The 27,277-nt window shown below is 53.2% G+C and overlaps 1 protein-coding gene across 3 annotated transcripts; it reads left to right on the plus strand.

Annotated features, from left to right (window-relative positions):
* Nucleotides 1–271: 271 nt before the first annotated feature.
* On the plus strand, nucleotides 272–24,360 carry TMEM8B (transmembrane protein 8B). Of its 3 annotated transcripts, none has more exons than XM_043891163.1 (13): nucleotides 272–1,037; nucleotides 5,345–5,534; nucleotides 5,901–6,108; nucleotides 12,444–12,577; nucleotides 12,871–13,139; nucleotides 13,737–14,062; nucleotides 16,951–17,044; nucleotides 17,200–17,323; nucleotides 17,420–17,562; nucleotides 17,771–17,949; nucleotides 22,849–22,995; nucleotides 23,128–23,244; nucleotides 23,493–24,360. In XM_043891163.1, exons 1-13 carry the CDS (start codon nucleotides 512–514, stop codon nucleotides 23,964–23,966), a joined length of 2,931 nt encoding a protein of 976 aa, XP_043747098.1. In that variant the 5' UTR covers nucleotides 272–511; the 3' UTR covers nucleotides 23,967–24,360. The 3 variants fall into 3 exon arrangements, with proteins under 3 accessions (XP_043747098.1, XP_043747099.1, XP_043747100.1); XM_043891164.1 differs by having other exon boundaries at nucleotides 273–1,037; nucleotides 23,489–24,360; XM_043891165.1 differs by lacking the exons at nucleotides 272–1,037; nucleotides 5,345–5,534; nucleotides 5,901–6,108; nucleotides 12,444–12,577 and having other exon boundaries at nucleotides 12,889–13,021.
* The last annotated feature ends 2,917 nt before the right edge of the window (nucleotides 24,361–27,277 follow it).

Genomic DNA, 27,277 nt, shown 5'->3' on the forward strand with positions numbered 1-27,277 from the left:
GTACGGTCTGCGGATATCTGTGGGGACGTCCGTGGGTGTCTGGGTTTGTGAAGGTCTCTGTAGGGTTCCTATGAGATGTCAGTGAGGCTTGTGAGGACATTATGGGGGTGTCTGGACTCGGTGGTTGGGGTGAGAAAGGCGGGGACTCGGGCAGCGGGGACTGGGGCGGAGTCTGTCCTCGAGCCCCGCGGGGCCAGGTAGGAGACCAATAGAATAGGGCCGGGGGCGGGCTTTAGTGAGAAGGACCAATCGACCTAATCGGAGGGCGGAGCGTCGTACAACGTCAGGCCGAGGCCGCAGCCGCGGGGCCTGGTTATCGCCTGTCCAGCGCAGCCCGGAGTCGCCCAGGCCTGAACTCCTACCCAGTCCCCGACCTGGCCCCAGCTGGCTCGACTCCGGCCCTAGGCCCGCGAGGACACCGGAGGCCACCCCCGGGGGGTGGGAGCGGAGCCGCGGGTCAGCTCAGCGAGCGCCCGCGCTGGCCTGTCCGGCCCCGCCCCCGCCCCGGGCCATGGCTCAGCCCTTGTCCCGGCCCCTTGTCCTATCCCGTTCTGGGCCTTGGCCCCCGACCCCGCCCTCGCCCCGCTTCCCAAATCGGTTCCAGTTCCCGCCTGGGTCCCAGCGAATGTCCAGATCCGGGTCCCAGCTCAGGCGCCCCCTCCAGTCCCTGACCTGGGCCCCATCCCAGTCCCAGCCCCTGTTTCACCTCTTTCCCCAAATCCCAGCCCGGCCCCTGTGCCAACCCCCTTCTCAAAATTTGCTTAAGCCCGGGGCCCAACGCCTGCCCTTGTTCCAGTCCCCACCACAGCCCCTCCGTCCATCACACCCCATACCCTTGCATAAGTCCCTGTGTCCGGCCCAGCCCAACTCTTTATCCCCGTCTGCGCCCTCATCTCTGTGTTTACCCGAGTCTCTCCCACCGCCCACCCCTCTCTCTCATACCCCGCCCCTCTGCCAGCCTCGACTCAGGTCTGGGCTCCAGCTGCCGTCAGCCTTACTGCTGCTCTTGCTGTTGTCTGTCCTTGGCCCGGGGGCTGGTGAGTGCAGAGCAGGAGAGAGTGAGGCAGGGATGGGGTTCTGGCAGGGAGGGGCGGCCTGGAGGGATTCAGGAGGGGTGGGATGTTGGCAGCTAGATGGCTGGGGGAGAAGCAGAGGGAAACAGGGAGGAGGAGAGAAGTCTTACGTAACTGAGAGGAATTGACAGGGTCAGAAGAGTGGTAGCTGTGGGCTTGAGGCTCAGCAGGTGGCTGACAGAGACTGCAGGGTTTTCTTTCTGGGGGTCTATCTGGACTCCACTTTGACTCTTCTCCAAGGAAGTCTGGAGTGCTTTGTACCTGCTTGTGAAGTTTGATGGGGGTGAGAGTCCCCCACCCGAGAACTTCTAGTCAAGTGTGGGAAGATCTGGTCTAAACCTTTGACGTACTGGGCATACATTGAAGCAGGGTTAAGAAAGCGGTTTTGAAAATAACATGTAGCAAACAGATGGCTATGGGTTAGTTGCCATTATAATGAGTTTTCTTCTTGTAGTGAAATTTGTTCCAAATAAACTTGATTTGCTAAGGAATTATTTCTGACACTTTTAGAGCAGGGTTGAAACTTGGAGACTATTTTACAGATGGGGAAACTGAGGCACAGCAAGGGATCAGTTGGCCCGAGGTCATACATGTTGTCAGCGACAGTGTGGGGCTAGAAAAAGGCTTCCTGATTCCTACCCTACCCTAGTGGTGGTGGTGTTTTTTACTGTAATCTATGCCCAATAGGAAAACAGATCCTAGTGCGGAAAGGCTGCAAGCACAACCTGTCCTCTCCCGTCTGCCCACAAGGGGGCTTCATCCACAAACTTCCCTCATTTGCCAGCAGTCTGCCCAGGGCACCATCTAGTGAGGAGGTGACTGGGACAGGAGAAGGAGATAACCAGCTTCCTAATGGGTGGAAGGTGGGTGGAGGAAGGGATTCCGGCTGTAGGACATGTGCCATAAAGGTGGCCCCGTAATAAAGAGTCTTCATGGCCCCAGCCCCCACCCGTCTCTGGTGGGTAGCACTCTAGAGGGGATGTGGAGGTGCTTGAGGAAGTCTTTGGCAAAAACAGCTAGCAGAGCAATTGGAGGTAGTGGGCTGCATTCAGGGTATAATCTCGAGGAGACGGATGCACGCCAAAGGTCACTGCTCCCACAGAGGTGCGAGCTCTGCGTGGATTCTCATGGGTATCTGGGTGCTTATGTGTCTGTATGTGTACCTGAGGGATCTGTGGGAATGCTGGGCATGTGTAGTGTATACATGCTTGTGAGCTGGTAAGCACAGGCATATGTTTGTTGTGTGGTGTGAGCCTGTGTGTCCTGGTGTCTGTGTTATTGTGTGAGGGAGAGGTATGTGTTGTGGCCCATGCATGTTCCTCTTCAGCTCTTCTTGCTCCTCCTGCAGACAGATCACCAAAGGGTCACCCCCAAGTGGATAGTTCCTTGGTTGAGGCGGTGTTGGGTGCCTCCCACAATATGTATAAGTAATCCATCTGCCCCCAGCCAGGTTCCTTGAAGGGCTCAGTGCTGGTAGCTGCTCAGTGTTGATTACTGCTGCTGGCAGAGCGGGCACTCAGCCGAGACAGAAGCCAGGTCAGTTTTTCAGTTTGGGTGAGGGGGAATCCACTCTGTTGAGCCCAGTTCATAGTTTCATGGGTTTCAAGAACCCCAGCTTCTTTGTTCGTGAGCCCATTAGGAGAGGAAGGTGATTATCAGTCACAGAGCTATAGAAAGTTGAAAGATGTGGATTAAAACATGATTGCCCAGAAGCAGTTCAAGTGCTTCGGGAGGATGGTAATGAGGCTGAAAAAGAGCACTGACTGGGCTGCACCGCAGGCAGGGACGCCCTGAGTACAGTTAGTGGTCACTGGCCCGCAGGGGTGCTCTGTGACCTGGTGCGGGGAGGGTTTCCCCGAGGAGACAGCGGCAGTGTCACGGGCCTGTGATGGCACTCAGTCTCAGCACACCCTCGGATCTTTTCCTTGGACTTGTCTGACTGCAGTTGCATAACCCAGGCACGCCTTGCCGATACAGGAAATGACCTTTTTGTTCTGAGTGCTGTCACTAGCAGGGCCAGCCTGAGCCCACGGGTGTGTGTCTGTGTGTGTTTCAGGTGGTGATGGAGAATCACCCTAGCCTCATTTGGAAGTGCTGGTGCATCCAGGACAGGTTCATCTGAGCTTGGTGAGGGCCTTCCTCCTGCTTTCTCTGGGTCACAGAGCTGTGGGCCTAGTGACACCCCAAACCAAAGCCTGCAGTGAACAGGGCTCTAGGTGCTTTCTCAAACATCTGCCCTCAGAACTTCTCGTTTCCTCCTAGCATCCCCAGCTTCTTTTTACTCCCCTTTCCCACCAGCCTATTCTGTGACCTTTGTAGGCCCTAGCCACTTGTGGGTGGCTTAACTAGTTCCCAGTTTTGCAGGCCATGCCATTGTTCCTTTAACCACAGGGCTCTTTGTGCATATCTGTCCATTATTTCCTAAAGGTCACTAGCTACTTTCACCATCAACTCTCTGAGAACCTGCCCTGGGGGGCCTGGCCACCATTTTTTCTAACACTGGCAATGGCCCATCCAATGACCCATCCCTGGTACCAGCCTTGAGAAGGAGAAGGAGGAGCCCTTTCCTAATTCCAGCAGGGGGTGCTCAGTACTCCGCTTTCCTGTAATAATAGTATCCAGGCTGTTCAGCTCTTGGCTTTCTGCCTCACCATTGTCACTGCCAGGGCTCCTAGGAGACCTTTCTTCCCCATCACTTGTTTCATTTCCCTTCATCCCTTTTGAATACATCACTGCTGCTCTGTGAGCCTCTTCGGTTCCTCGGCAGTGCTCAGCTTGCAAGGTGGCAGGTCTTTCTTCCTGACAGTTGAGAGCGATTATGTGATCTGAACTGCACAGACTAGCCTTGGGTGTGACTGCGACTTTTGAAGATCACAGGCCCATCTCGGGCCAGTGACCTCCACCTACAGAGGATGGCTCTCTGCAGGGTGACTTGAGGTTGTTGAAATTCAGTAGGGCCAACCTGGACCCGTGCTCCCTCCATCAGCAGCCTCCCTTGCCAGATGCTTCTTTCTCTGTTATTTCACATGCCTCATTTTGGAGTTATATCTCCCATCTCCAGAGGGAGAGACCGTCAGCATAGGCAAGGCCCATGGGTGTTTCCTCCGTGGCTAAAAAATCCACTTCAGGGTCTCCCTTACCCACTGCCCTTACTCTTGCTCTGAAGCTGCTAAAGTCCCCGACCTTCTCATCTGTCCTGAGGGCATCCTTCTGTGCTTCTCTGGGGCTGGTGTTCAGTCTGCAGAGCAGTCAGATTCCCCAGAACTTTTTGTCCTTTGGGGCCCTTTTTGTCCTTTTGGACCCTTTTCTATCCAGCTGAGCCACTGGGTTCTTTTCATTGTGATAGCAGCCCTGGTGCCTGTGTGTTTGCCTGGCAGTTGCTTATACCAGACTGTCCTGCCCACCTGTTGCACTCTGCTCCTAACGGCCACGATCAGGTATCTAGGCATTTCAGCTACGAGCACCACATCCTCCCCACCTCCCGCCCCTGGCTTCGCTGGATATGAATGTTCCCAAGCAGTTTGAGCTTCCATTGTCTCACCACTTGACTGCCTCCCGGGGCCTCCCTCCAGGAAGCGCCCCCAGCCCTGCCTTCTGAATCCCGGAGGCCCTGAGGTCCTCTGCTTTACTCCTCTGCCGGGGCTCTTGTGTGGCCTGCCAGCTCCTGTCCTTGCCTCTGCCACCCAAGCTTGCCTCACCACACTTTCCCCTCCCCACTGCCACCCTGAGCCAGAGTACAGATAGCTCTTGTGAAGCTTTTGAGAGTTTTTATTGCTTCTGACCACAGGGGAACAGAAAGGGGAAGAGAATAAACAAGGAAGTTTCACAGTTCCATGCTGACTCCCAAGCCCAGGTGGCGTTCCAGGCTGCTCAGTAGCCCGAGAACCCACGTCACTGTGTGCACGCACACGCATGTGCATAACGCACGGACTCATGCCCACCATCCACACCTGCTTTGTTTAGGCTTGGTAAGAGGAGAGCAATGGCTTCTAAGTGAGGGGCAACCGTGGGGATTGTAAAAAGGGTTCTGGTTTTGGACTGAGACAGATCAAGGTTGGAGTCCTCAGTTTGATCTAGGTTTGAGCCTCAGTTTCCTTACCTGTAAAGAGAGGTCACTTCCCCCAAGGTCAGTGTAAGGGTTAAAGCAGATGATGGCAAGGGCAGCACAACACCCTTGAATGGGTGCCATGCGGGGTTCACCCGGGTGGGCCTGGGGGTGGCTGGGAATGGCCTGTCCTACTTTGCTCCTTTCTCTACCATCTGCTCCCCAGGAGGCCTCTTCCTGACCGACTACTCCACCTGCTCACCCCGCAAGCTGAGTCCCTTCCGCTCCTTTGCCAGCACCGAGCTCTTCCACTTCCATGTGCCTGAAGACACGTTCCTGGCCGTGTGGAATCTCATCATCTTCAAAGAGCAGGGAGGGACCTTTGGGGACCACTGCCCAGACCAAAGTGTGACTGTGTGAGTGTCTGAGTTAACCTCCTGACCCTGTGCCAACCCCAGGCCACACTCCATACTAAAATGAGACCTTATGAGCATCTAAGCTGCCCTCCTGACCCCTGGCCTTTGTCCAGATTGAAGTGTGACTGGCTGAAGGCCAAGACCTCTGTCTCCTGACCATTCCTGAGTTCTGTATGACTACATGAATGCCCAAGCTGATCTTTTTCCCCTTATGTCTGACCCCTGACCTGGAACCATTTTATTGTGTGGGTCAGTAGAGGGAGTCCATTTGTTGTACTGGAGATGAGTGACATTTCTTTCTTTTTCCCGTTTCCCATCTCCCACCCCGTTGCTTGCTCTCCCTCTCTCTCCATTCTGGTCCCCCAGGTACTTCCGGTCTGGAGCACCCCCCGTCATCAATCCCCTGCACACACACTTCCCAGGGGACACAGCTGTGCCTGGGGTCTTCTCACTGACTCTCAGCTGGACACTGCCCAATCGCACCTCCGGCATCTTTAACGTCAGCAGCCCCTTACCTGGGGACTGGTTCTTGGCTGCCCACCTTCCCCAGGCCCATGGCCACATCTCTGTCAAGGTGGGTTGATGCTGTCCAGGGCAGGAGGGGCCAGAGCTGCTTCTCCATCTCTGGGCTGCTTGGCACTCCAGCCTTGTGCCAGGGTGGAAAACAGCCTCAGGGTGGCTGGGGTGGGGCACAGCTAGAGGTCAGCAGGTCACCTGGTGGGTCAGAGGCCATGATCTGCAGGAGGCACTTTGGGAGCCTTAGGAGACACCATGGGTCCAGGTAAGCTAGAGGGAAAGTCCAGAGCCTGCCGCCAGAAGCCTGGTACTGGGGAATGGTATCCCTTCCTATTGGAAGATGCAGGGTTAATCACGGCGGTCAGAAGCCAGCCAGGGACCGGTCAGATGCTGCGGCACAGACCCAAGGCTAGTCTTGTTCTACATAAATCTTGGTTGGTGATAGCCCTGCAGAGTCTTGGAGGCTGCAGCCCAGTCATTAGGCCCTCTGGGAGTATGTGTTCCTCTTCTGTCATAATTTCAGTCCCTACACCTTAGGGAAGAGGGTAAGAGAACACTCTGTGGTAGGCGAGCCCTTTCCTGTTAAGAGGAGGCTTTGGGCAACTGGTGTCCAACCTGGCTGTTACCCTCCTTTCCCCCAAATACCAGTGACCGCATAGATCAGAGCCTCTTAAAGTCTGCAGTATTGTGGGGTCAGGGTCAGGTCGCTTCTCTGTTCTCGTTTGAAGGGAAGGAAATGCTGCTGGGTTTTCCTGCCACTCTCAGATACTGGGCAGGCTGGCCCTCTTCATCACAGGGAGAGGATTTCTTATTCCTGTCTGTTAGCAGGGAGGGAGGTTGGGACGCGGTGGCCATGTCGGAGTGGGATGGCCAGGTGTGTGGCGCCCGCGGTAACGGCAGGGGACCATGCGCCAGCGTGAGCTGGGCAGGATTTAAAGAACAGGACACAGAACAAGACAGGGAGTGGCGTGTGGCCTCTGAGAACGGGGAGGAGCGGAAATCCCCGGTCAGGAGGGGATTTGACCAGATGTCTGTCTCCAGGGTGAGTTCCTTGAGGACAGGCGCTCTGGACTGTGTCAGACTCCCCTTCCCCTCCCGCTGAGGCCCGGCATTCAGAGGTGTTAGAGTGCTTTTGAATGAGCTGAGAATTACCAGGGACAAGTGTGCTGGCCCTGCTGTTGCCAGAGATGGGAACTCAGGCTGAGGGAGTGTCTCAAGCCCTCAAGCGATAGGTTTCCCAGACAGTGGAGGACGGGAGGACTTCCTCTCCAGGCCTGGCAGCATCTGGGTGAGAACATGCTGGGAACTTGCCCGGAAGTGGCTCTGGGCTCTAAGTTCTGCACTCCTGTCAGATCCAAGGTCTCTTATATTAGGAGGAATATCTTCTTAGGTCTTTGGCCAAATCCCAGAGAGCCTGTTTGTGATCCCAGCTGTGATCCTGGACTCTCTCCGTGAGAAGAGAAAATCCTCCGGGAGCCATGCTGTAGTTACCCAACAACCTTTATGATTAAACCAGAGGAACTTTGGCGCCTCGGCCTGGGCCGTGATAGTGGGAGCTGAAGCCTGGTTAGGCGAGGTCAGAACCGGGCCTGATGTGCCCGTGTGCATCCAGATAGAGCCAGTGGGGCCTGAGGAACTTGGTACTGCAAGCTGGAGTCCTCGCCAGGAGAGATCTCTGGGTGTGGTGAGATGAGAGAAGAGGGCACAGTTACCCCTTACCTGGGAGTGGCAGCTGTGAGTGGACCCCATGACAGACGGAGCTCCCCAGTCAGCCCTGTGTTAGAGGTTGGGGGAGGTGGGGCTAGGATCTTCTTTATGTTTCCTCTAAAATTTGATTATCTTTTGGAATCTCACTTGGGCCTGTAGGATTCTTTTTTCAAAAGTGTACTTTAAAAACATTTTGATTTGTTTTGGTTGTGCTGGGTCTTGGCTGCTGCTCACGGGCTTTCTCGAGTTGCGGTGAGTGAGGCCACACTCTGTCGCTGGGCGTGGGCCCCTCTTGCTGCGGTGGCTTCTCCTGTTGCAGAACACAGGCTTCGGCAGTTGTGGCTCTTGGGCTCAGGAGCTGTGCACAGGATTAGTTGCTCTGAGGCATGTGGAATCTTCTGGGACCAGATTGAACCCATGTGCTCTGCATTGGCAGGTGGATTCTTATCCATTGGACCACCAGGGAAGTCCTGGGCCTATAAGGATTCTTAAGTTCTCTGGTTAATTCTCTAGAAGCAAGCCTATTGGAGGGTTGTCCAGGGCATTCCGCCAGAGCTCCAACTTCTCGCCTTGCCTCCTCCTTGTCCCGTGGTCCTGACTTCGCATGAGGCTTGGCAACCCCAGGAAATTATGTGGTTTCAGGAATATCCTTGGGTGGGTACTGAAGGGTGCCAGCAATAAGAAGGCAGCAGTGTTCCTCAGCTTTGGGATAAGCTCCCTTTAGACCTTAGTCTTTGCGCACCGGCTTTATCCCTGGCCTTGGGTTGGGTGCTAGGGACACAAATAAGATGTATATTAGTGAGATATGGAAGGCATTTCTTTTTTTTTATGGAAGGCATTTTAAGAGGACAAAGGAGAGGTTTATAACTTAGCTGGGTGGTGTGGTGGAGAGTTGGTTTTAGGTTTTAAGAAACTGTTAGGAAGTGAGATCTGATGTTGAGAAAGCAGGGAAGGGGTCATTCCAGGTGCTGGGAGTAGCATGGGCTGCAGGTGAGAAGGGAAAACTGAAGTGGTTCAGTGTGAGGGTGAGGGAGGGAGCTGGGGTGGTGAACAGGGGCCAGATCAGCAAGGGTCTAGAAGTTAGAGCTTTATCCTGAGAGCGATAGGGAGCCTTAACCTGTTGTAGAAGGGAGGTGACTTATGTGGTCCAGGCCACTCTCCTGGGCTCTGGTCCCACACTTCTGTGGGCCTTTGTGTGTGTTATTTTTACTTTGTTACTGTGTTACTGTGTTCCTAGCACCCAGCACAGAGCGTGGCACATAGTAGGGGCTTGGCAAATTTTTGTTGCCCTTCTGCCGTCTTCTCAAACTCATGTTTCCAAAACCGGTTATCATTTCTCCTTCTTTCCGTCCACCTCTTCTGTCTTAGCCTCTGCCTTCCATCTCCTGGCCTGTCTTGTGTTGGAGCATGTGTTCATCCTGTGGGGTCCAGCTGCCAGTCTTCCTGAAAGGCTGGCCTTTGGGTTTGGGGTAACATCTGACACCCAAACGCCTTATTAGGAGAAGTTCTCCAGATGCTTGGGGCACAGCTCTTGTATGCTTCCTCTTCCCAGCTCCAAGATTTGAAAGCAAATGAAAGCAGATAAAATAATAAAAACAACCATAAGGAAAGAAAAGGAGCAGATTCAGTTGACTCCACCAGCTCAGACTTAAGTGTGGCTCACTCAGCATCTCAGCTGAAGGGGTTCAGATCTGCTAACCGTCTTCCTTCCGCTCTTCCTCCTCCTTCTAAATTATTTTATTTGTATTTCAAATAGGTAATATATGCACCTGGTACAACATTCAAAAGGTACAAAAGGCATACAGTGAAAAGTAAGTCTTCCTCTTCCCTTCATCCCCTTTCGGTCCCCATGTTCTCTCTCCAGAGTTAACTAGTAACTAGCTGTTACCTAGTACCTCTTTCCTCTTGAAATATTTTCTCCTCTTGCCCTTTGTGACTTTATAGAGCCGTCCTGGTTTTCTTCCTGCCCACCACCCCCTCCTCTGTCTCCTTTCCTGGCTTCTCCTCTGCTTGATCTGTTTGTGTTGTGGTACCAAAAGCTTGGTCCCGGGATAACTCCTTTTTATTTCTCCATTCTCTTACTAGGTGTCTCCAGCACAGTAGTTTTAAATATCACCTATAATTTCATGTCTTCCAAGAGTTTTAAGTGAGCCCTAAGTTATTTGAATCTCAGATTTTACACCCAGTGGCTTACTTGACATCTCCGACGTCTAAGACCTGTCTCAACAAGTACATATCCAAACAAAGCCTGAAATCAGGAATCTCTTTAATTCCTAATTCACATCTCCCAAGTCTAAGCCTCTGCATTCTCTAATCTTCTCAGTAAATGGCACAGCCAGTCCCCAGTTGCTCAAAGCCCCACATTTAGGGGTCATACTTGATTCTTCTTTTCCCCTTATTTCCACACAACTAATCCATAGAGAAAAAGTCTTGAGACTCTCTTTCTAAAGCATGCCCGGATACATCTACTTCTCTGCCCACTCTTAGCACCTTCCCTCAGCCATCTGCGGGCCATCACAGTCACCTCCTGAGTGGCCTCTTTGCTTCCACTCCTGCCCCCTGCCATCTGTTCAGCACTCATTTATTTCCATGTTGATTGGTGCCAGCTTACTGTGGGCTGGAGCTGTCCTGAATGCTGGAATATTCCCACAGAGATGGCCACAGAGACCAAGATCTTTGGGCATCTTCAGCCTGCAAGCCTCACCCAGAGGCTCAGGCGCTTCTATAGAAACTTAGCCCACCCGTACAGTCTAGGAATCAACTGAAGGTCTTCCATGCCGGCTTCTTTCAGATCACTTCTCACTCCACTTCCCACTCTGGGCCCTCCTGGTTTCTCAAGCTGCCTCGCTTTGGCCCGGTTCTTCCCATGACTGCGGCTGTTCACTGAGTTTGGGTGCTCTTGCTTGACTTCTGCCTTGGCAGCTCCTGAGACCTGACTTCTGGTGCCCTTTCTGTGGTTCTGTGTCAGGGTGAAGGTTTGTACACCTTCCCTGGTCTCCACTGATTGAACACTTGCATCCACAATAAGGGAGGTGTTGGACATGCACATAATACAGTTTCAGGAAGAAGCACATCTTAACCAAAGAGGTCATGTCCACTGATCCTTTGTTAGGCCAACAGCAAGCAAGACATGGAACAAGGTGTTTCCTCCTTCTGGACCGTCTAGTAAGGATGGGGGGCTATCTCCTGAGTGTGAGTCCCCACCCTCAGGGTCATTAACCACAAGATTATTATGGTGGTGATTCCTACCTTAGGAAGTGGGGTCAGTAAAATAACTCATGAGAGTATTTCTGGTCCTCACCAAAGATGAGGGACCATCTGCTTTGTATATCAGAGATGGAGGTTTCTGAGCAACAAGGTGGGTTCAGGAGCTTTCTGAAGGGACCTCTTTTGACACTTGTTCTTTAACTCAGCAGATATTTTCTAGCACCTAGTATGTGCCAGGTGGTGTGATAGGTGTTGGGAATGCAGTGATAAAAAAGGCACAGGAAAATTCCAGGCACAGGGTAAGAAGGTGTTCCGGCCTGGCACCCATCAAGGCCCCCTTCCAGCCTTGTGGAGCTTTGCTACAAGTCAGCAAACAAGACTTGGCTGGCTTGTTCCATGGCAAGGAACTCAGTGCGATGTCAGAGCCTGGAATTCTTGTCCCAGATCAAGGCTAATGGTTTGTCTTGGTCAGAAGAGCTACAAAAGTGAACAGTGGCCTCTAGTTTATTGGGCTAGTGTAAGGCCATTTGTCCAGAAGATGAGAGAAACCTAGTAAGCACCTCCCCCCACCCCGCCACCCTGCTCCCCTGAACTGCTGGGACTGAGGGCTCAGAGACGTGCAAATGCTGGAACTAATGAGCCCATCCTCACTGGAGATGCTGCAGCTGCCTGGGCCCGGGTATCCCCCAAGATTTTATCTAGAAGAGCAGCTTGGGGAGACGTGGTAGTTCTCCAGTGACAGAAGGAACCCAGGCTTAGACAGAAGAAGTGGATGTATCCGGGGCCCCTGAGGCAGAGCAATATGGGGAAACAGAAGATAGGCTTTGGCTTCAGAAAGGTCACAGCTGCCCCAGCTGGGTTGATTCGTTTATTCAGCAAACATTCATTTGTGAGGTGTGCACTTTACATTAGGCTTTGTGTCTGTCTGGAGTTTGCCTGGGGAGGTAGGGTGACTCTTCCCTGGGGGTATTAAAGCAGAGGCTGGACAGGTAATACTTGGGAAAGGCAGGTGGAAAATAAAGGAAATGAGAGATTCAGATGGGGGAAGTGGGGCGGTTTGGACTGAAGGCCTTTAAGGAACTTTACTGGGGGGCATGCTAGTGCCCAAAGAGTGCTTGCTGGTTCCTCTGGGCTTGGTAGGGGAATGGGCTGGTTTGAAATGACCTTAATGGGCTGTCCAGGGGTGTGCAGGAGGGGTTTTACTGGAGGAGGAGCAGGCGGGGCTTCTCAGGAGGGGCTTGGATTTGCGCCCCCAAACCTCAATGGGGTTTGAGGCCCTCAAAACCCCAATCCTCAGCCAATGCTGAGGATCACAGCAGACCCTGCAGACCGAGGAAGGACCCAGAGCTTAGAGAGACCGCATCACAGCCCCAGAAGCAGGAGGGCCAGAGGAGGTCTGTCCGCCCCCGCAGGCCGTTGGCCTCGCTTTAGTAGCGCGTTGCTGTCTCTCCCCTCCCGCCGCCCCTGCTTGTGCCTCAGGGTCTCCAGGATGAGTGTCAGTACCTCCTCCAGCCGCAGCTGATTGTCCGGCGTCTGCTGGACGTGGCCGTGCTGGTGCCTGGGAGACCCTCCGAGCAGACCCTCTCCGTCCACAATCGCTCAGCCCTGTACAAGTAAGTCGAGTGCTCCCCCAACCCGGGCCCTTCCCGTCTCCCCTCCCTGGCCTCAGCTGCCTGCTGGTCCTGCCCTTCCCCTGGCCAGCCTGGACTGCTGGGCCACCCAGAACTCCAGGGTGGGTCTGACCCCTGCCTCCCTCCCTCCTAGCATGGCGGGGAAGACCAGAAAAGGTCTCCTGTTCTGCTCTGTCCCCCCACCCGTCCATTCTTCCCAGTGTTCCCCTCATCCTCTGACCCTCTCTCCTCTATGTACCCTGTCTTTTCTCATGTCCACCCTCCCCTCTGCCCAGGGTCTTCGTGCCCAGCTTCACTTACAGGGTTTCAGCACAACTGGTGTGTGTGGGGGGCCGTGGGGCATCCGCCTGCCCCCTGACCCTGCGCCTACGTCCCAAGGCCCCACCCCTGCACAACTCAAGCTCTGTGGCCTGTGGAGGAGCCTCGGTATGCCAGCTGGAGCTGGCACTGCCCCCCTGGGGGCACTGGGTCTACGTGCGCGTGGAGACACCATCCCGGGGCCCCGGCAGGACCGTCCGCTTCCAGCTGTGCGTGTGGCTGCAAGGTCAGAAGCCCCGCGCCTGCCCCAGCCAGCTGGCCTGTGCTGGCATCCGTGGCTGGAAGAGGCGGGCGTGAGGGCTGTGCTCACTGGCCCTTGGCCATGTCCCTGTTACCTCCCTGACACCACCCGGCTCCCTTTTTCCCCAAAGCCCTCCCACGTGGAGCTTCAAGTCACGGGAAGGCCATCAGGTCACTTCTGGTACCTAACTTAGGCTTACGGAGGGACTTACTCTCCTTGATCTAACCTCCCAGTGTAATGGGGCAGGCAGGGACAGCTAGGACCTTTGGGACATGGTTCTTGCCAGAGCCCTCGCAGGTCAGTGAGAGGGTCCATCCTCTGCTTTAGCAGTGCCCTCACTGCCATTGGGGAGGGAGAGATGACCTTCAGTCCCTCCAACATGACATTCCACTAGCTGTGACCACTAGGAAGTGCCTGGACCCAGTCCTGTGACCTTAGATGCCAAACTACACAGGGATGTTTGATTCGAGTTCTCTCCCTCCCCACCCTCTCTTAAACCCTGTGTGGCTCAGACCCAGTGTGTGGTGGGCTGCAGGACTGGGAGGGCAGCAGGCCACAGCTCCGATTTTCTCTGCCCCACAGAGTGCCCGCAGCCCAGCCTGTCCCGTGCCCTGGTCCCTGGAGCTGCCATGAACATGCCCCAGTCGCTGGGCAACCAGCCGCTGCCCCCAGAGCCACCATCCCTCGGGGCTGCTGCCGAGGGGCCTGGGGCCACCTCCCCGCCCGAGCACTGCTGGCCGGTCCGCCCGACACTGCGCAACGAGCTGGACACCTTCTCCGTGCACTTCTACATCTTCTTCGGCCCCAGCGTGGCCCTCCCGCCCGAGCGCCCGGCCGTGTTTGCCCTGAGGCTGCTGCCACTGCTGGACAGCGGCGGTGTGCTCAGCCTGGAGCTCCAGCTCAACGTGGTACTCTTTGTGGAGGGCAGGGAGGTCGCCCTGTGGGGGAGCCTGAAGGAGAAGGGGTCAGGGGTGAAGGGGCCCTGACCTCCTCCAGGAAGCCTGTCCAGGTTGCTTCCAGTTTATGGTTTAGAGACCATGCCTCAGCCCACTTCTGGTCAACAAATGTGCTCCGAGCATTTACTGCAAATGGGTTGGGTCAGCCAGGGCAGCTCAGAGGGGTCCAGATTTCCCGTTTTATAGGCTTACCTGCTGCTCACTAAAGGCCTCTCTCTGGCACGTGTCCATTGTTTCTCACGAATCTCTTGGGAGCTTACCACCTGTTGAGGCCATGCAGTCCATGTTTAGACAGCTCCGATTGCTAGAGGCATTCTTGGCATTCCATCAAAATTTGTCTTGTGGATTTTTACTCACTGATCTTTGTTTTGTCCTAGAAGCTATATCCAGTAGTCTACTCCTGTCCTTTTATAAAAAAAATTAATAGACTTTATTTTTCAGAGTAGTTTTAGACTTACAGGAAAATTGAGGAGAGTAAATCGAGTCCCCCTCTTTCCCCATGCAGTTTCCCCCTATTACTCACATTTTATATTAGTGTGGTACATTTGCTGCATCCCTATCCAGTCTTTCAGATGCCTCTCAACCTTGCCAAAGCTGAACCACCTCCACATCTGAGACTTCTCTTCCTCTGCTGTCTCCTCTGGTCACACTTCTGGTCATCATGCCTCTGAAACAAGTGATCCCAGGTGGTCTGACCTGGGTGGCAGGCAGCGTTTGTGCAGCCTGAGATCAAGCTACCTCTTTCAGCTGCTGCCTCACCTGAGGCTTGTGGTAGACTAAGACCTCTGGATTGTTTTTCTTTACTTCCTTTTTTTGCTTCAAAACAATTACATACATTTGCTTTTTTATTATAAAAATGATAGGATCACATATAAAAGCTTTGGAAAATAGAGGAAGATACCCTGCATAACACAACTGCTTAGCTTTTTGGTTATATGTCCTCCTGGTCCTTATCCACAGTAACTGATGTGTGTATCTAGTTGTAACCAAGGACCACGCACATTTTCATGCTCTGAGCATGGTTCATGTGACCAGCTGCCAATTCCTGTCTTGTATTTTTGCAGTGCACTTTTTAACCTGAGTGGAAGAATTTATGTTCATCTTTGAGGCATTGCCTAACATTGGTTTGAACTGTGGGTCTTCACTACTTTGTGTAATTCACACACTTCTAAGCCTCTTAGTCATTATTTTTAGCACTGAACAAGACTGGGCTGAGAGCAGAGCCCTTTCAGGCCTTTGGCAACTGTCTTGGGTTGGCATTGATATAATTATTTATCTGGTAGCTGGTCTGTGACTTGAGGTGGTAGCTTGTGGGACATGGCTCGGAACTTTGTAGTGGCCCTGCTGGTTAGGACAGAGCTGATTCTTCAGCCCCGGACAGTGCTTGTTTTCATACTCAGTTTTCTCTGATGGCGCTATCGCTAAGACTGTACGTGTTTTGTGTTGGCTTATTCCCATGCCTTCGGGCAGTGATGGTGAAGCCTCGATTTGACCTTGAAACTGTAGAGCCTGTGTCAGAGCCCAGCCTCACCCATTCTCTTCCTCCATCTCTGCAAAGGAGAGGCCTGCCTCCCCTATTGTCTTGCGCTGTCACTCTCTGCATTCTTGTTTATTTTCTCTAAAGGGCATCTGCTTACATTCTGTCATCTGCCTGCTATGACACTGCTACATACCTCAGAGCACCTGTTCTATTTATTCTGAGAGGTATATTGGCACACCTACTCTGATCTTTCCCCCTAGCATTTTGATGTTTTCCCTTGCATCAAGAACTGGACATTTGGAACAGAGAACTGCATACCTAGAGGACATTTTCTGGTTCCCACCAGAGTGGCTTTTGCTGAATAAAACTTCGGCATGTTGTTCTGGGCTTGCATTGAGGGAAGTTAGGAGCAAGTTGTATGAAATCCACACTTGCAGCTAAGCATTGGAGACAGAGCAGCACACAGTGCTTCTTTGATATGAATTTAACTGAGAACCATCCCTTTGGGTGCAGTGCTTCTCCCAAGACCCTGATTAACTTATCGAGTGGACTCACAAATGTGGTAACTCACGTTTCCTTGCTTTGGTTGCTTGAAAGTCAGCATCAAATATATGGCCCACATCTAGGTACAGACTTTCTTTTCCTCTCCTGATGTATAAATTTCCCTCATGCATTTATTCTGTCCTGTTATTTGTATTTAATAAGCTGCCCCAAATCCTTCTTGAATGATGTGAGCTTATGGAATCCTGTTACCTTTATTCTTGTACACAGCCCTTTTCATTTAGTCCTGTGGATATCCAGTTTCTTTTAATCCCAGCCAGGCTGCTACATTTAATCCTACAGGTGTTCTCTTACCACTAGCAGCTAGAATCATTTCACCTGAGGAAGCGTGCATATCTTTACACACCTCCTGCTTTCAGGTTTATGTGAAGACGTGATGATGATTGATGAGCCGTACAATTGCAGACCTTTTTTTACAGCTAGTTTCTACATCCAGCGACAGTGCTCTTCCTCTCCCCCCACCCCCCAAAAAGCTAGGTAGGACTGAAAAAGTGGGTGTTGTCTTTTGCCTAGACAGAATTTAAACAATTCTGCCCAAAGAAAGTGTTTAGAAGTGGCCTTGGCTTCTCATCAGTCTTTGAAAGATCTCTGCTATGGAAGATCTGGTGATGGTGTTTCCCTGTTTTTTGGTCGTAAGCATGAAGGGGTGGTTGTGCTTCCTGTGGGAGCACCTACAGGACCAGCGGTGTTAGGCGAGGGCCTGGAGGAGCTTCTAGGGAAGGGTTAAGAGGTGGAGGAACCTGGGGGTGGTGGGAAGGCCTGGAGGATGTGAGCCTCATGTTTCTATCTGCCTGCCCAGAGCTCCCTGCGCCAGGAAAATGTGACAGTGTTTGGATGCCTGACTCATGAGGTGCCCTTGAGCCTGGGGGATGCCGCAGTGACCTGTGCCAAAGGTAGGGTGAGGAACTGGGGAAGAAGAGGGGCTGGAAGACCGGGGCAGGGGTAGGGTATGGAGGACAGATGGGCTAGGGCGTCTGGGAACTGGGGGCCGGCGGGTGAGGGTTCTTCAGGCCCTGACCCCACACGGGCTTCTCCCTTCTCCCCTCAGAGTCCCTGGCCGGCTTCCTCCTCACGGTCAGTGCCGCCTCCAGAGTGGCCAGGCTGAGAATCCCGTTTCCGCAGACAGGGACATGGTTCCTGACCCTGCGCTCCTTGTGCGGGGCGGGGCCTCGGTGAGAGGGGCGGGGTCTCGGCGAGCGGGGCGGGGCCTCGGTGGCGGACCGGGAAGGATGCGCCTGAACGCCAGGTGACCGCGAGTTTGTGCGCAGGTTCGTGCGATGCCGAAACGCGACCGCGGAGGTGCGGCTGCGAACTTTTCTGTCCCCGTGCGTAGATGACTGCGGGCCCTACGGCCAGTGCAAGCTGCTGCGCACGCACAACTACCTGTATGCGGCCTGCGAGTGCAAGGCCGGTGAGCAGGCTGGGCTGGTGAGGGAGCCCTCCTGGGGCGCGGGGGAGGGAGGTGGCAACCTGTGTAGCAGGGTGTGGAGAGGGTGGTGCGGGGTCAGGGTACCCTTCCCTGGCAGTGACGCAGGGCCTGACCAGAGGGGCCAGCAGGAGTGTCTGCTGAGCTCTGGGCTGCCTCTGACCCCTTCCGTCCTGTGCCCGTGCCGTTGCAGGGTGGCGGGGCTGGGGCTGCACGGACAGCGCGGACGCGCTCACCTACGGGTTCCAGCTGCTGTCCACACTTCTTCTCTGCCTGAGCAACCTCATGTTTTTGCCACCCGTGGTCCTGGCCATTCGGAGCCGATATGTGCTGGAAGCAGCTGTCTACACCTTCACCATGTTCTTCTCCACGGTATGCGGTGCCGTTAATGTCTGCACCGAGTCCTTAGCGGTGGTGGTGGGTGAGGGTCTACATCTCCACCATGGGCCTCCCCGGGTTTGGAGCTGTCTCTCTTCGCTGTTCTCTACAGCAGGGCTTCCCCACCGCTTCCTATCATGGCATGCATAGAACACGATAATTTTTAGAAGACACATGGGAATAAATGAACAAGGCTGTTTGCGACTTAAGATAACAGCCACTGCAGGCAGCATGGGGTCTTCAGCGTCCCGCACCCTACCTGTCCACTCTAAGGGCTGAGGAGACCTTTACTTCAACACGCTGGCCAAGAAGCTCTGACCTACAATATGGAATTGTGTCTACACAGTTCCCCTGAGGTGCTTACATCTCGGGATCTGTTCACCTCAGCTGTGGGCTCTTGGCATCTTGTGATGTCAGTGCCTGCCTATGAGCACTGCAAACGTCTTAGATGGATTCAGACTTCCACATTTCTTAGGAACAAGGATATCACAGAAACCAGTCCATGCCTCCCTGTTGTCCAGTATTAATAGATCAGTGTGTTAATCACTCAGTCGTGTCTGATTCTTTGCGACCCCATGGTCTGTAGCCTGCCGGGCTTCTCTGTCCATGGAATTCTCCAGGCAAGAATACTGGAGTGGATTGCCATTCCCTTCTCTAGAGATTAATAGATCAGACCTCTGTCCAAATCACAAGAATTCTACCTGTCATCTTAGGAGGAAGTGGGGACAGGTGGGGGGCGGGGGGGGGGGGGGGGGGGGAGGGGCGGGGTCGTGTTCTAAGGCCCCGGATACGTCTCCACAGGTGAGGAACAGTGGTGGTAACGGTGCCATGCAGTGAGACCTTGGCCCCTTAAGCTGCGTGAGAACAGTGCACCCCAGTTTTGTCTGAATGCCCCCCCTTAGACCTGTCCTGACAGTGCTCCATTATACTTTTATTTTCAGTATTCTCCTTTCTCTTTTTTTATTGCCAAATGCCCTTTATACTGTTGCTCACCAAATCCTCTAGCAACAGCAGTTTCACCAGTATATTCTTAGTTGTGTGCAGATATAGTGTGGTTCACAAGTAGTAAGAACATCTAAGTGAGTCCGGAGCCTAGCGCACGTGAGGAGAGTTTATCCAGTCTCCTGCACTTCACAAGGCATCCTGAAAACTGGCTCCAGGGCGTTCAGTACCAGATGGCTCCTCATCATCTGGGTTTGGTGGCATATCATCCTGAAAAGAAAAGACCTTCCCCCAGAAGGAACACTGTCAGAGCCAAAAGTGCCTGGTCCCACGTACAGTGCCTCCACTTTTGTAAATGAGGCAGTAAGCAAATGATCACGGAGAAGATACTGGCTCTCAGGGGTTGCCTAAAGTCCTGTTCTTTTCCCACTTGTGCCAAAGTGTAGAGCTACTTGTGATTCTGTTTTCCCAGGCAGGATCCTTGTTGTCCCTCTCTCCTGTTCTTTATTTAGTGTAGACGTCATTCATTTCTCAGCAGTCTCCGTGTAAGGTCCTACTGCAGGTGTCCGCACCAGCACCAGAGGCGGCAGTCTTTGCCCGTCTTTAAATCCAGGACAGTCTATACCTGGGAGTAGTGTGTTGATTCCTGTCCAGGGCCTGGGAGCAGACAGTAGCTTTGTTATCCAGGAGTTTAAAATGAAAAATGTAAATGTGTTAAAACAACAACAACAACAAAAACAGCCTACAAACCCAGCACTTGATTTTGTATGTAGCTGATAGTTCAGATAACGATAACAGAAAAACCGCATCTGCTGATACATGCTGTGTGTCAGACACTGCTCATCAAATCCTTCCCATAGCACTGTAACAATGGAGAAGTATTGCTATTATTATTATCCTCCCTTTTTTGCAGATGAGGAAAGTTTAAATACTCTGGTTAAGGCCTGAGCTGAGCGGAGGAACCGGACTTGTCACTCAGCCTGCCTTCTGGTCCCTCTCATGTCATCACTGAGCTGTAGGGCTCTCCTTGCCCCAGGCAATGAGCATGCGTGCATACATTCCCAGCCTGAATTTAGCTTCTCAGAAGTCCAGGAGTATGTGGAGATACTAATGACCTCAGGTTAGTAGTTCTTATTGAAGGAGAGCCAGCCAAAAGGTCAGAAATTATAACCAAGCCTCGTATCAGAAAGGACAGGGGAAAGTATCAGACATGGAGGTTGTACATCTCTCACTCAAGCCCAAGCCACGTGTCCTTTCCGGTGCTAGAGACCTCATAACTGGATCCCGTGAGACCCAGACAGAGCTGGCATTCTGGGGTCCCCGCAGCCTTCCTTGCTGATGACTGAGATCCTGGCTGAAAGCCCGCCTCCTCATTATTCCACCCCCTCTTCTATTCCTCACATCAGCACAGTCATTCTCAGTGGCCCTTGGCAAAATGCCATGATGTTTCCAAGAGGAAACAAGCAGAAAATAAGAGAAGAGCAGTAAGATTCAGTCTATCCTGAGTACAAATATTCCAGTCTTCGTACAGATTGAATATATTTGCATCTCCAATTTAAAATTCTGTAGTGCCAGGATACTCTATTTGGAGCATTAGATGAGCTATATAGTTATGTTATAAAAATATAAAATTCCACAGAAAAGAACAATTTAGGATGATTTTCCAAAATTACCTTATAAGTAAAGAAATGGCCAAAATTGAGGAAGATGGCAAATTAGATTATGCTAATGGAAGCCAGTTTATAGTCTGAATTTGTTTTCTTAAATCTCCCAGTCTTTCTGTGTTATTTCTACCACTTCTTTTTATTGGTAATGCAAAAGGAATACTAACCTAAAAATTAGTCCACAATTTTCTGTGAGACAACAGTAGTACTATATAAATATATATATATTTTTTGTATAGGGGAAAGTCTGTTAGTGTGGGGATATTATCCCATGAATATACGTGATATAAAGTATAAGATGACTAACATTTATTGAGCACATACTGTGCGCCAAACATATAGGAGAATATTCCAGACTTTCAGGGTAGTCTCTCCTTGGTGCCACCATACATAACCCAGCATTCAGTTCAGTTCAGTTGCTCAGTTGTGTCCAACTCTTTGTGATCCCATGGACTACAGCACACCAGGCTTCCCTGTCCATCACCAACTCCCAGAGCTTGCTCAAACTCATGTCCATTGAGTCGGTGATGCCATCCAACCATCTCATCCTCTGTCATCCCCTTCTCCTCCTGACTTCAGTCTTTCCCAGCATCAGGGTCTTTTCCAATGAATCAGTTCTTTGCATCAGGTGGCCAGGCTATTGGCATTTCAGCTTTAGCATCAGTCCTTCCCACAAATATTCAGGACTGATCTTTAGTGTTGACTGGTTTGATCTCCTGCTGTCCAAGGGACTCTCAAGAGTCTTCTCCAACACCACAGTTCAAAAGCATCAATTCTTCGGGACTCAACTATCTTTATGGTCCAACTCTCACATCCATACATGACTACTGGAAAACCATAGCTTTGACTAGATGGACCTTTGTCGGCAAAGTAATGTCTCTGCTTTTTAATATGCTGTCTAGATTGGCCACAGCTTTTCTTCCAAGGAGCAAACATCTTTTAATTTCATGGCTGCAGTCACCATCTGCAGTGATTTTGGAGCCCAAGAAAATAGAGTCTGTCACTGTTTCCATTGTTTCCCCATCTATTTGCCATGAAGTGATGGGACCAATGCTATGATCTTAGTTTTTTGAATGTTGTAGCTCATTCCAATATTTGGTACAGCCAGTTGCTTCTAGGTGATGGGTAAATGGTTACACCAGTGAAGTTTGCTTAACCTTATTTACTATAAATTGTGTCTCCTGGTTAGAGATGGCAATGAATGGGTGCCATGGCAATCGATAATGGATTCTGCTCCATGCATAACAAAGCAGGCTGAAGCACTGCAGGTAGAAGAGACAGATATATGCCTAGAATATATGATGACAAGACGCTGTCTTCTCCAGGTTGAGTTTTAATGAAGTGAGCTGCCACAAGTTATTGGCTTGTTCCTCTAACAAATTGCGCTGCATGATGGAGTCAGTGGTGGACTTTACTGATGGCCTTTTGGACATTGAGAGGTGACAGTGGCCTGGTGAAATGTAGATGATGTTGTTCACCTCACCCTGAAGCTGTAACTCTAGCCCTATGGGTTTTCTGCAACTTAAACAATCTCTTTGACTTTTTGGTGTACTTGGATCAGTCATAGGTCAGTCCTAGAATACTAGAGAGCTCATTCCAGCTCTGCTTGTGTCCCCGGCACGCTCTCCTCTCAAACTCCTCAGTACTGTATTCTCTGCTGTTTCCACAGTGTAGGGTAGGTGCACACTGCCCCTTCCCCACGGTGCAAAGTGCCATGCCCTTCTCCACGGCTTTAGAGACTGCCCTTCTTATTACTGCCTCCTCCTCCATGTTATTGGGTGGGAAGGGATGCAGAGGGCCAGTTAGTCCAAGATCTGAAGGTGCAACGTAACTCAAGAGTCTGAGCTATCAAATGAGGCTTGGGGTTTGGATTGGCCAAGAGGTCAGAGTCTAGCCCCAGAGCTTGGGTCAGGCTGAGGATTACATGTGGGACCCTATGTGAGCACAAGGAGAGATAGAGGCAAGGACTGGCTTGAACTTGAGAGTCCTGCCCGCCCCCCCCCCCCCCCCCAGACCTGGTGCTCTCACAGGACATTCCGGAAGCAGGAAGATTAGGAAGGTGAGGCCGAGGTTCAGGGCTGCCAGGTACATGCAGAGTAGAACACGGACTGGGCCTCTTTACTGCACTCTCAGGGCGGGGGAGTCAGGCATTTCCCAGTGCTGCTCAGCTGGGACCCTGTCCCTCTGCTCTTCTGACAAGAGCATCCCACCCCACGGCCTGCTTCTCCAGCTTTGCAGACTGGCCTCTGCCCTGGGTTCTCTCAATGCTTGTCCTTTCTTCCTCCAGTTCTACCATGCCTGTGACCAGCCTGGCATTGTGGTTTTCTGCATCATGGACTATGACGTGCTGCAGTTCTGTGACTTCCTGGGCTCCCTCATGTCCGTGTGGGTCACTGTCATTGCCATGGCTCGCTTACAGCCTGTGGTCAAGCAGGTCAGTCTGGAGAGGGCCCGGGGGAACAACCATCGCCCAGATCTACCTTAAATTCACTTCCCGACCTCTCCCGGGGGCATGGCCAAGCACCCTCACCACCCTGGCGCAGCCCCTGGAGACCTCTTTCTCTAGGTGCTATACTTGCTGGGGGCGATGCTGCTGTCCATGGCTCTGCAGCTTGACCGGCATGGACTCTGGAACCTGCTTGGACCGAGTCTCTTTGCTCTGGGGATCTTGGCCACAGCCTGGGTAAGGCTGGGAGGGCTGGGGGAGGGGAGGTCCCAGCAGGACTTGGGGACAGGTACGTGGGTACCTGCTTTCCAGTTTACGGTGGGCTCGGACCTTGTTGTCATCACTGTGCTGCTCACAGGGCCGAACTCCAGTCTCGGCAGATGCCGAGGGTCACCACCAGGGCTCAGGGGACACCTGAGGGCGCCCGGCTCTGGCCGGGTTCCGGGGTCGTTCCTGAGCCCCGCTCCTCTGCCTCCCCCAGACAGTGCGTAGCGTCCGCCGCCGGCACTGCTACCCGCCCACGTGGCGCCGCTGGCTGTTCTGCCTGTGCCCGGGCAGCCTCATCGCGGGCAGTGCCATCCTGCTGTATGCTTTCGTGGAGACCCGAGACAACTACTTCTACATTCACAGCATCTGGCACATGCTCATCGCCGGCAGTGTGGGCTTCCTGCTGCCCCCTCGTGCCAAGACTGACCGCCGGGTCCCCTCCGGAGCCCGGGCTCGGGGCTGCGGGTACCAGCTGTGCATCAATGAGCAGGAGGAGCTGGGCCTTGTGGGCCCGGGAGGGGCCACTGTCAGCAGCATCTGTGCCAGCTGAGAGGGGCTTCGGGCCGGCCCTGGGAGGACTGGAACCCTTCCTCAGGGCACAGAGCCCTTCCTGGGGTTCCTCCTGGGAGCATGGAGTCCGCTCAGGGCTAAGAGACAAGTTGTGTTTCTTGAGGACATGGAGTCTTTCTTAAGGACGTGGAACTCTTCCGGGGACCTGGCAACCTCCTGAGGGCCAGGAGGCCTCCAGCATCTTCAGGACTGGAGCCTGTGCAGGGCCCCCGAGCCCCCTCAGGACCGAGGGTCCTGCCCAGGGTGTGGAACCTGCTGAGGACGTGGAGACAGAGCCCTGGCAGGACACAGCCTTGACCCTAAGGAGATGGAGTCCGTCTTGGGGAAGCTGAGTCCCCACGTCTCCTGGCCGCTCAGCCTCCCTGGCCTTAGCTTCCTTCCCGGGAGCAGGGTCAGGGCCATGCGGCCCTGCGAGGGGGTGCAGGACCGACAGGGCGGGGGCTGGGCTGGGGGCGCTGGGATCCTGACGCGATACAGTGGAGTCTGGTGTGTCTCCAATGAAGAATTTCCTGGTTCCGTGCTGCCCTTCTTCCTGCGGGCAAGGGTGTGGGGAAGAGGAGGGGAAGGTGGATACTGAGGAGACGGGAACGGGTGAGGCAGCCAGCTGGCGTGAGCCTCTGGAGCAGCTGCCGGAGGCTGTCGCCCTGTTGTGTCAGGCTGCGGCAGCTTGGAGGACAGAGTTGGGAGTGTGTGTGTGTGTACGTGATGAGATGGTACAAATCCGTGAGACAGACCTCCTCTGTGGTGCCCTCACTCCACAGGGAGGGAAGCTGAGGGCTCAGGAGATGGGATGAGCTAGTACGAATCGCAGATGTGCAAGAAATATCACAAGACTGTAAATCCTTTTTCAGCCCCTATTTTGCCCCAGAGCCAGAAACATGATCTTTTGTCATTTTGGATATACTTATCTTTCCACAAAGGTTACAGCCAAGTCCCAAGGGTTTTGTATAATGCTGAGTTGTGGAGAGGGTGTCCTCTCTGGTCAGAAGTGTCCATATCCCATACGTCCCCTGAGATTTCATCACCCCATCTGATCCCCCGCCGGTAAAGCTCTCAGAACTCTAGTATAGTGCCTGGTGTGTGATAAGTGTCCAATATATGATAGCTAAAGATCCAGAGGTGTTTGAAAATGAGAGGCAACAGCAAGGGGGAGGCAGAGGGGCGGGAAAGACTGATACTCACGGGGAACTGGGTCTGGAAGGTGTCCGTGGGTGGAGTGGGGTGGAGATAAGCAGCCAGTGATGAGGTTGGGCAGGAGGATGGGATCTGGCTTTTATCCTAGGGGAGATGAGTAATGGTGTCATTGGAGGGGTTTAAGCAGATGAGTATCATGATCAGATTGGTGTGGCTTTTTGTTTTCTTTTTTTCAGACAGGGTTTTTTTTTTTTTTTTTTTAAGTTAGTATAGAGGATGGATTTTAGAGTTTGGCACAACTGTTGCACTATCTGAGAGAGAGAGAGAGAGGAGGTTGTGGCAGCATCAGAGGAAGGAGACGACTGACCAGGAGCTGCTGTGAGGTGGACGCTCTCGGCCGTGGTGAGCGATTGGCTGTGTGGGGCGGTGAGGGTGAGAGGACGCCCCTGATGACTGCCCGGTTTCTGGCTGGGGGACTTAGGGAGTGTGGGTGCTGTTCCTGAGAGGGTGACAGCCCTTTGGGGGCAGAGGGCTGAGTTCAGCTGTGGGCAGCTTAAGTGTGAAGTGACTTCGAGTTTCCTGCAGAGGAAGGGCCAGCAGGAAGACCACCCCGGGCAGAGCAGCAGAACCAGGTCTGGAACCCTGGTCTCCTGGCTGCACACATGGGGGTCCTTTGTGTCTCCTCACTTGTTTCGGTGACGTCCTGGAAGGCAGGGCCGTGGCCACGAGATCCTGCTGCACCCACTCGTGTCTGTCTACACGTTCAGACTAAGCCCCTGACTGCCTGGAGCAGCACAGGATCCAGTCCCCAGGTGTGACAGCTGACAGCTTCTGAGTGACAGTTGAGGTCAGTAACCCTCTCTCGAGAAAGCTCTGTGTGAGCTGAGGAGACAGGCCCCCATGGAGTCCTGCCCTCGAAGCGCCTACATTGTTGTGAAATATCATGGATGCAAAGGAGACAGGGATAGATACCGAGGGAAAGGTTCCAAAAAAGTGCAGTGGGACGCAAAGGAGAGAACTGCTTTAAAGGGCCAGGAAAGGCTGTGTGGGAGAGATGGGGTCTAAGCTGCCTTGAAAACAAAGTCCCAGGTCTCACCAGAGAACAGCATGAGCAACCAACCAAGATGCCACACAGTCAGACACGAGCGAGGGGTCGACTGCGTGCAGAGGTGAGTGGGATGTCGGGCTGAGAAAGCAGAGAGCCCGGTTTTTGAGTTCTGAGGACTCAGCTGAGGAATATGGGCTTTCTGCTCTGATAATGGGGAGCAAACCTAGGTTCTGGAGCGGTGAATCGGCCAGGGTCTGGCCAAAGGAGCAGGCCCAGCGTGAGTGACGTAAGGCTTCGCTGTGGAGAGCAGGGCCGCCGCCTGTGGAGCTGCAGGAGAAGCCTGAGCCAGGCTCGGCCTCTGCACCTGGGGTCGGGGCTGAAGCTGCTCGCGGTGGCGTGAAGGGGGAGGTGAGGACAGGCCAGCACCAGGGGATACACGGAGCCCGTGTCTGGCCTCACCGCTGTGGACTCCCCGACACTGGTGACGTGCGGGAGGAGCTGGCACTCGCTGCGTTGGAGGGCCCCTCGCTCGGGGCTCGGAGCAGCTGCAGGCGGCCTGGCAGGAGCCCGGGGGCTGCAGTGACAATGGGGGAGTCCCAGCCGCCTCAGCGCTGCCTGGCCTCGGCCTACCCGTCTCCTCCAGACTCTCTCGTGCTCAACCCGAGCCAGAACCTGAGAGCAAAGAGAGCTCTGTGAGGCCTGGATCCGACCTAGTTGGAACGCCCCAGTCCAGAGCCTCCACACGCCTGCTTACCAGCACTCTCTGCGGTGATTAACTTGACAGCAGCCAGTGAGGGACAACTGATCAGAAAATGGAAGCTCTAGCAATCTCTAGTAGCTCCTGGGTGAACTGTAAGGTTGGGGTCCTCACCAACCCGTTCAGGATTCCTCAGTCTTTCCCCTCCTTCCAGATGTGTGGGGTGGGGGGCATCCCCTCCCTCGTGATCCTCCCTGGCCTGTGCTTGCATTAGCGTATGTGCTGGAAGAGGAAGTAACACGTCACTTCTGAGTGGAAGCTTTAAGAATCCTCACAGGCTTTGTCATTTTTCCCTTCATTTTTGCCATTTTTACCATTAATGTGGTAGTTACTTTATCACCCTGAGGGCCAAAGGATGAAGATGATGAGGTACATGCCCCAAACAACCTCTGAGGACCTGCAGCGTAAGGGAGAAGAAAAATCTTTGTGGTTTTAAGCCACTTAAATTTTGAAGTCATGACCACAGTGTAACTAGCCTGTCCCGCCTGATGGAC

The sequence above is a fragment of the Cervus elaphus genome, chromosome 29 (assembly GCF_910594005.1).
Source record: "Cervus elaphus chromosome 29, mCerEla1.1, whole genome shotgun sequence".
NCBI lineage: Eukaryota > Metazoa > Chordata > Mammalia > Artiodactyla > Cervidae > Cervus > Cervus elaphus.